The sequence below is a fragment of the Pteropus alecto genome, unplaced genomic scaffold (assembly GCF_000325575.1).
Source record: "Pteropus alecto unplaced genomic scaffold, ASM32557v1 scaffold76, whole genome shotgun sequence".
Lineage (NCBI taxonomy): Eukaryota > Metazoa > Chordata > Mammalia > Chiroptera > Pteropodidae > Pteropus > Pteropus alecto.
Window position 1 is genome coordinate 32049875 of NW_006443138.1, and position 9542 is coordinate 32059416.

General features: G+C 46.1%; 1 protein-coding gene across 1 annotated transcript; it reads right to left on the reverse strand.

Annotated features, from left to right (window-relative positions):
• Window positions 1-6647: 6647 nt before the first annotated feature.
• On the reverse strand, window positions 6648-9047 carry AMER3 (APC membrane recruitment protein 3). The gene is given in 1 exon segment (XM_015598428.1): window positions 6648-9047. A coding segment is annotated over 1 exon segment (2400 nt).
• Window positions 9048-9542: the final 495 nt, after the last annotated feature.

A 9542-nucleotide genomic window follows, 5' to 3' on the forward strand; every position in this document is an offset into this window, starting at 1 on the left:
GACTCAATCATCTTCTTAGTTATAGATCTATTCAGTTTTTCTATTTCTTCATGACCAGTTTGGTAGGTATATATATTTCTATAAATTTTTCCATTTCATTTAGGTTATCCAATTTTTTTGACATAAATATTCATAGCATTCTTTTATAATCTTTTTTATTATTTATAAAATTGGTAGCAATATCTCCACTTTTGTTTCTGATTTTGGTACTCTGAGTTTTGTCTCTTTTGTTTTCAGTTAATCTAGTTGAAGATTTTTCAACTTAGTTGGTCCTTCCAAAGAATAACTTTTGGTTTTGTTGACTTTTTTTCTATTGTTTTTCTGATTTCTATTTTATTTATTTCTACTCTAAGCTTTATTATTTTCTTCCTCGTGCTGACTTTTGGTTAGTCTTCTTTTTCTAGTTCCTTAAGGTATAGAAGTAGGTTATTAATTTGAGATCTTTTTCTTTTTTTTAAATAAATTTATTTAAATTAGTTTCAAGTATACAGTACATTGGTTAGACATCTATAATGCTCATAAAACGATCCCCCCAATTGCTCCCTCCCCTGCCCCTCCACTTAGTTATCATAATAATGCTAACTGCATCCTCTCTTCCATGTTCCCATGCCCAAATATCAACTACTAATTTGTGCTTCTTAAACCCTTCACCCCATTCTCCCAGGCTCCCAACACCCCATCCCTCTGTCTGTCACCAAATTGTCCACTATACTTGTAAGTCTGTTTTCGATTAGTTTGTTCTTTTTGTTTCTTAGATACCACATATAAGTGAAATCATATGGTATCTATCTTTCTCTGACTGACTTATTTCACTCAGCATAATAACCTCTAGGGCCATCCATGTCGTTGCAAATGATAGGATTTCATTTTTTTAATGGTTGAGTAATATTCCATTGTATATATGAGCCATAATTTCTTTATCTAATCATCTGTTGATGGGCATTTAGGTTCTTCCATATTTTGGCTATTGTAAACTGTGCTGCCATGAATATTGGAGTGCATAGATCTTTATGAATTATTGTTTTGGTTTTCTTTGGATAAATACCCAGAAGTGCAATTACTGGGTCAAAAGGTATATCCATTTTTAATTTTTCGAGGAACCTCTAGACTGTTTTCCATAGTGGCTATACCAATTTGCAATCCTACCAAAAATGTATAAGGATTCCCTTTTCTCCGCATCCTGGCCAGCACTTGCTGTTTTTTGATTTATTGGTGATAGCCATTCTGACAGATGTGAGGTGACATCTCATTGTGGTTTTAATTTGCATGTCTCTGATGATTAGTGACCTTGAGCATCTTTTCATATGTCTGTTAGCCATCTGTATTTCCTCTTTGGAGAAGTATCTGTTCAGGCCTTCTGCCCATTTTTTAATTGGATTGTTTGTTTTTTTTTGTTATAAATTTTGGATATTAACCCTTTATCAGGTGCATCATTAGCATTTCCCTCTTATACTTCTTCCTCTGCATCTCATACATTTTTGTATGTTTCATTTTCATTGGTCTCAAGATATTTTCTAATAAAACTCCCTGGTTCTTTACTCAGCCATGTTAAGTCTACTGATGATACCATGAAAGGAATTCTCCATTTTTGTGACAGAGTTTTTGATTTCCAGCATTTTCATTTGATTTCCTTCTTAGAATCTTTCCTGTAGACTTATATTCTCATTTGTTCTTGCATGTTTTCTACTTTTTGATTAGAGTTCTAAATATATTTACCACACTTGTTTTATAATCTCTATCTGGTAATTCCAATATCTGTGCGTTTGACTATGATGGTAGCTTTGTCCTTCAGACTTTGTTTCTTCTTGTCTTTATAGTTTTCTGTCGAAAGCCAAACATGTTTTATAGATACTGAGGCTTTTAGTATAAGAATTTTTGTTAAGGATTTAGCATAAGGATTTATGTTAATTTGGCTAAGAGTTGAGCTATTTTAATATTTGTCATAGATAATAAGCACCAGATACTTCATATTACTCTAGTGGTTTTTCTTTTTCTTTCCTTTTTGTGGTTTCCTTTTGTACTGGTCCTTGGAGAGAATCTTTTTCTTTTTTAGTTTCAATTCACTATTATATTGGAGGCTTATTAGTATGGCGATAGGATGAGTGGGTAAGATAGGGAGGAAAGTTGTTCCCTTATCTTCTAAGCTTCTAATTAGGTTTCAGTCTTTTGTAAGCTTCTGCCTCGGGGTCAGGGTTAAACTTTCAGGAGCTTTAGTCTTTTCCAGCCTACTCTTTCCAGTTTATTTTCATAAAGTCCTCTTCTAGTTGACTATCACTTGCTTACTTATTATTACCTTACATGAGACAGGAAGGCTTGAGAGGACTGGAATAAGGTCGAGTTCCCTTTTTTCAGCTGGAAAAAACTTCAAACTAGCCCTCTGGAGAGGTCCCTCCCCTGCGAGGTAGGCCTGTTTGGAAGAAAGGTCTTGGGGTTTCACAATTGCTGTTCTTGCTATCCCTCTGCTAGGTCCATGAGATAATCTTTCTCTCTTCACTCTGAAAACATAGTGTGGCTCCTAGAGGAAATATCTATAAAAGTATAGCTCCCTTTTTACTGACCAACCCCTTAGATTCTTACTTAGCCTGAAACAGTTTATCAAAATTACTGTTTAACTGTTTCCACCAGTTTTTGGCATCTTCCAGATTCTGCTCCATGTCCTGGTTGTTGGGTTTCTCTGGATGCGTTTCTCTCCAGTTTTCAGAGAAGTTGTTTGTCCTGCAGCCTCAGTTTTCTGATGGGTCAAGAAAAGTCATTCATTTTCAGCTCGTCCAGCCTTTTTTTGTTTGTAAGGATGGGAATGACAACTTCTAAGGTCCTACATATAATAATAACAACAAAAACACACTGTTCCCCTCCCAAATGGGGGTGTGTGATATGTCTATATTAGCCCGGATCCCAGGCTATTAACATCAGGGCCTCAAGACAGCTAGGCAGTGGGGTGGGGATGTGGAAGCAGGATGCACTGCTCATTTAAAAAGTGCATCTTTTCATTTTTGAGATAAGTTTCATTATATTGTTTTGAAGAGGACTTTAATAGAGAACATTTAGGAGAATAAAAGAGCGAGAGCAGCATTGTTTACAATAGCAAAATGAGAAACAACTTGAACATCCATTAACAAAAGAGTGTTCAAATTAATTGCTACCTACAGAAGACTGCCGTGAAGGTATTCAGGAGAACGGTGAAATTGCCTTTTGCTGGTGCCTGCTGAGATGTCTGCAATATGCTGTGCAATAAAATATATTAAAGTTCACGTATGTTTATATCATGGACATAGAAAGGGTCTGAGGACACACCCAGTGTTTGAGAAGAAGAGAGACAAAGAGGCCTACCACTTTGTAGTGTTCAGATTGGTTGTTAAGTGGGAAATAATTTCTTAATCGAAACAACATAGAGTAAAGCAAGAAAGAAGGAGACTTACTTTTCATTATTTTCTTTTCTGTGCGTTTTGAGTTTGCATCCCTATTCTATTAAGAAATAAAAACAGAAGCCAAAAAGGTAAGTAGCACTCCCGATGTAGTTCACAGGCTCTTCTCTAGTCTGTATTGGCCTCACCCCTTTTCAGCACCTCTTTCTAGCCACCCCGCTGTAGGTCCAGACTTATTCCACTGTTAGAGCAGACTGGAAAGCTGCCTGGCTCCCTCCCAGCAACTTCCAGTTCCCAGTTCAACTGTAGAAGTTTGGAAGGCACACAGCACATAGGCTCAGGATGAATCACAGCCCCCATCTTACCACTGTGTGACCCTGGGTGAGTCACTTAGGCTTTGTGGAAAAGCTGTGAGCTGAGACAAGTGAACTTACTTTGTAGGATTTACTTTACACAGTTTAAAACCTCCTATAACATCTACAGCCATGTGTGAAAGAGAGGGTTAGGAATGACTAGAGTTATGAAAATGCCCCAGCCAGGCCTTTTCCACTCGCAGTAGTACCATAGTTCCCTTCTTTCTTTCTTTCCTCTCAGTGGGTCACTTTGAAGCCTGCAAAGCCCAGTCAGACTGGCACTGCCTGGACCCCACTTGCAGAGGAGGGCAGCCTGAGGGGCGGGTTGTGGATAGAGAGATGGGCTGAGGGAGACTCAGACCCACTAGACACAAGAGGAAAGTCACACCGCTCTCCTCCATTCTTCCAGCGAGGTACCTAGCAGGTCATATCTGAGACCTCCCCCAAGATTGCAGAAAATCAGAATCTACAGGGTGCTAGGATTGCCTAAGATACACCCAGATTGAGAGCCACTGGGCCAGCAGTTCTTTCTAGGTAGGCACAGCCCTAGCTCGTTATTTTTGCTACCTTACCATGGTCTGGGTCCCCTTTGGCTCTGCCTTCCTGATCCTAGGCCTCTCCAGACTGTGCCTGAACACTTTAGTTCCTGCTCTTCGCAGTGCTTTTGGCTTGGTTGGGTTCTCCCTCATCATCACCAGTCAGTGTCACATCAAAAAAATGCTCCATCAGAATTTTCCCAAGGTAAGACCTTAACTATGCTAGCCAACAAGGTCAATAAGAAGTCAGAAAACCATGTGCAACTTTTTGATATTTCATTCTTTCAACAAGTATTTACTGAACGCTTGCTCTGCTCAGGTGCAGTACAAAGTCACAGGGCTATGGTTGAGTGAGGGGCGCCCCCTGCCCCTAGAGTTTTAAACCTTACAGGGAGACATGAGGCTGACACCCAGCAGGTGCTCAGACATCTGTGCCCTTGAAGAAGGGAGAAATGAAGGCTTTTGAGAGAGGCATTCACTGCAGGAGCTAGTTGAGAGAAGTTCTGGAGAGTTGGTGGAGAGCTGAGCCTTAGGAATCAGGGGTTGGGACTCAAACCCCATCGATCCCACTCACTAGCCATACACATCCATGGGCAAGTCACATTAGCACTTTGTCCTCGGTTTCCGTGTCTGAGCAATGAGGATAACAACTGCACTCAGGCCGATGCAGGGATGAAGCGAAAGATTCCATGTACAACCTGTTCATAGCTAGTCTCAATAACACTGTTGTGATTGAGAGGACAGGTCAAGTGTGGCTTCCCGGGAAGGCAGGCCCTGACCTTCCTCAGTGTCCAGATCTGGATGAGCCTACTCAGGAGACTTGCCATAAGCTTTTGAGCCTACAAGGTGCTGCCTGTGTGCTGTACACAATCGACCCCAGCAAGCAGATTTTACTGAGGGCTGTGGAGCATCTTCTTTCCTAAAATGAAGCTTCAGAAAAGGAAAGGCACCAACCTGTGGTCAGCTGTCAGACTGCATTCCTCAGTGTGGAATTCCACCCCCATTACCTGACCTATCCTCTTTCTGTGTTGACCTTTCCTGCAGAAATAATTTCATGGGCTGCCTGTGACATCCCATCCTTAGCATCTCACTGCAGTGTGTCAGTGAGGTGGGATCTAATTATAGAGAACCTTGACAGACGGTTGGTCACTACAACTGTCCCAACACTGGTCAGAATGGATGCCTGCCCTTCCTGAGGATGTGAGCCACCTTTTCCTTCCACGATTCTGAATGTTTAGTGCTGTGCACATGTTGTGGCTTATGGGGGGCAATGAGAGAGGTCCAACCTCATTCAAAGGTAGGCTTTCCTGAAGGAGGAGGTGAGGATGGTGATGTAGAGGGTGCGAATGGCAGTGTTGTGGAGAATCAATTAGTTCTTCCCAAAGAACAGTTTGCCGTCTCCTATTCAAGATTATAAGTCGGGGGAAATTTTTGTTTGTATGGGATGATTTGTAACAGATAATTGACCAACACCTGTCAGCCAGGAGCAGTGACCAGGTTGTACAGTACACATGGCATCTGCTAGTACACGGCTCTTGCTGAGATAATGTTGGTCCTACTTTGTACTCCTGCAGGGAAGCCCTTTGGAGCTCCAAGCACATCATGGCTGCTCATTCTGGAGGCGGAGAGCAGGCTGGGGTGGGGCCAGCAGGTACTCCTATGTTCATCTGTGGCCTTCCATCCAATCTGTCACCCATTCTCAGTGTCCCATCCCTGAGCCTTGGACTCCACACTCACATTCATTATCCACAATTCATACGCAGAGTTATTGGCTCACTCTACTTCCTGTTTATAATACATATAGTTTCCTTCCCATCAGTTTCAAGCCTGAGCTCCTCTCTGACATGCTGTATAAGGAACAGCCAGGTGTGGCCACTTCACAGACAACCTTGGGACTAGACTCTTCATTTCCTTGTAGGAAAATCAGTGAGGCACACTATGAGAGTGCTGTCAGTTTCCCAGTTCTCCTTGGCCATAGGCTGCCCGATACCTGGACTGGCTGAACTAGTGGGTTCAGGCACAGATGCTTCAACAATAAAATGCCCTGCCTCACTTGCTTGAGTCCTGCCGCCCCTACCCCCCCCCCAACACAGTCCTCATGTAAGGGACAAAAGATGGAGATTTGAGTCTTAGGTTCTCCTGAATGTAGATACAAAGATGCAGCTCTTGTTGAGTGCAAGCCCATTCTGCAGGTGGGGCTCTATGCTTTGGCTTGCCTGGGACCCCTCCACTTCTGGCTGGTTGCAGAGGAATTCCTCCATGAGCCAGGAAGCTGCAGCAACTTTCTGAGGCAATTGCAGAGGAGATCATCTTGCATTGGTTGTTAGAAGTGAGGCCCATAATTCCTGGCAGGTGGCCTTAGGGGCTCAGCTGGGCAGCAGGGCCAAAGAGCACTACAAGTCCAGCTGATCCCTTTGTGTTGCCTGCTCCCTGACCCTTAAACTAAGCTGCAGGGGCTAGTCCTCCACAGAGGCACAGGCCTGGGCTTCCAGGCTGGCAAGCTCAACTCTGAGCTGGCTCAGGTCCAAGACAAGGCCTGAGTACCTCTGATTCTGTGGGCTGTGGAGTGGGCTGGCCAAGGAGGATAGGTCACAGACAGCAGCCGCTCTAGGGAAGCTGTTAGGCTGTTTCTGCTGCAGAATGTCAAGGCCGCTGGACTGAAGTTGACTGCAGAGCCTGCTGCCTGTGTCCTGCCTTGGGGGCTGCACTGTGTCAGGCTGGCAGTCTGGGTGGATCTGCAGGGCTGCAACCTGAGCCACACAATCTGTCAAGGTTGGCTCTGCATCAAGGGTGCTCCCTCTAAGGCCTGGCCTCCAGGGATCTTGGAGACACTCCACATTTCCAGGTAGCCTGGGCTCCTGGGAGTGAGGCCAGGCAGAGAGATTTGGAACCTTATTTTCACTGGAAGTGTCAGTTGTCGTGGAGGTTGCAGACACCACAGAAGAGAACAAGTCTTCATAGCAGCCTTGTGTCCCTTCTTCCCCATGTCTCATGGACAGAAAGCTAGTCCCCTCCTTGGCCCCTGCTAGCACCCGACTCTCTCCAGTAAGCAGGCCCTTGGCACCTGAATGTACCCACAGCTCCTGCCTACTGGGTGCTAAGCCAACGGTGATCCCACCTGCATCTGAGGCCTGGGCCCCCCTGCCCTCCAGCTTCACTGGACCTGGTACTTTCTTTTTGGAACCAGCTTCCAACTTCTTCACCAGGCCTCTGGGTGGGGTTGTGGGCTCCCCAGGGGCTGAGGCAGGTGGAGTTCGGAGCTCAGGGCCACGGCGGAGCCAGTTGATAATGCCCATGGTGATGGCGAGCTCAGTGTCACAGAGCTTCAGCAGGCACTCCTTGCCCTTCCAGGAGCTCTGCAAGAAGCTCTGGCTAAGCAGGTCTGGGCCTGGTGCCAGGGGCAAATTCTCCTCTGCCCCAACATGGAAACTGCACATGGACAGTGGTGCTCCCAGTGCTGACCCTGACAGACTCTCAGATACGCACAAGTCATCCTCCAGGCTTGGGCCAATAGGACCCTCGCTGGGGTCATAGAAAAGCTCATAGAGGGCATCTCCACTATAGCTGTCCCGAGGAAAGGAGGCTGCAGGGGTGCCTGGGCTCAGGGCTTCCTTCCTGTCCTCCTCGAGGCCAGGTGAGAAGGCATCATAGTAGCCTTCATCACTTGTGGATACAGACTCTGGTTGCTCACTCTTGGGGGTGCCTGTGTCTATGGAGCTGGCTTTGGAGCCACTTGGGGCATCCCTGCAGGGGCACAGAGGGAGCTCGGGGAGCCCAGCTGAAGCCAGCCTGGGTTGGGCTGTGTCTGTCACCTGCGGGCCCCCCAGCCATGGGCCTAGTAGGGCGCGCTGCTGTTGCCTCACAGAGTGATTCACACTGTCCCAGAACTTGGCAAAGTCAGACATTTCATTCTGGGCAGGCATGCTGCCCTGAAAGGGATCCCTGGGAACCTTGCTGTCAAGGGCCTGAGATGCCCGGGCTGGGCTCTCCAGGCCCTCATTCAGCTCCAGGGATGGCACTGAGCTCTCATCTGCAAAGATCTCCCCACAGCCTGTGAGTGAGTCGAAGCTCTTGAGTGAGGCTATATCTTCACACAGGGCCCTGCAGAGGTCGAAGGAGGAGTCGGGCAGGAGCTCGTTGTCAGATAGGTCTTGGCACAAGCCATCCAGCCCCAGTCCTTCACCCAAGGGGAAGAAGGCTTTGCCCTCCTGCCCTCCAGCCTCTGATGGGCCCCTGGAGGATGACAGGCTCTTCCCCTTAGTTGCCAGTGAGGCCAAGTTCTCAGTCTTGTTTCTGCGAATGTGGAATAGGTTCCGAAAACACTTCTTGGGTCTTTTTAGGGAAATCCTCTTCCTTGGGATGCTCTTTGCCACTGCTGGCACGAAGGGCATCTGGGGCACAAAGTGGTGGTAATCAATCATGCGCTGGTTACCAGAGGGCTCTGGGAAGCTTGTGCTGCCCACCAGTTGCCCAGTTGCGACCACCCTGTTAGTCTCAAGCACACTGTTGTGAGTCTTGCTCTTTCGTACCAGTTTGAAGGTGGTCCCACAGAAGGCTGTGGCACCCTCCTCAGGGTCTGGCTGCACCCCCTTGTTGGAACATTTGTTATATCCTTGGGTGCTGGAACTGACTTGGGGACCCTTTTCACTGTGGGACTGCTGCTGCCCTCCAGGCAAGACTGACCAAGGGCCTGTATCCTCCCTAACTGGGGCAGTAGCTGCTGGGCCTGGAGGTTTCTCATGGGAAGTTTGCAGGCTGGATTTGATGAAAGTCTTTCCTCTCTTCAGTTCCATGCTGCCAGTACCCTTAGCTGCTGTGGAGAAAAGCAAGAGGCACTTAGTAAACAAGGTAGAAGCCTACAGTTCTATAAGATTGTTGCCCACCCTGCTTAGACAGTGGTATTGGAGCTGAGTTCTGACATCGAAACTTGGATCCTCCATGGAGGTGGTGGAGAGTGAGATGGTTTCAGACTGTGCTCACTACTCCAGCCTTCATAGATGACTGATGCCCAGAGAAATTAAGTCATATGACTAAAGGCAACAGTAGGAGCCAAAATGAGAGCAGACTGGGGTCTGGCAATCCGTATCTGTGATCTCTTGACTCATCTAAGTATCCTATCAGAGCTTGTCTGGCCAAGTCAGACTTTCATTTTTAGGCCCAGGTGCTATAATATCCTTATGGGGAAGTTCATGGCCCTTCTAAGTGGTTGTAGCGGGAAATTCAATAAATAAGTTGCCTCCTTCATTTAAGAGACAAAGTTCAAAGGGAAATCAAAGCCTGCCTCCTGG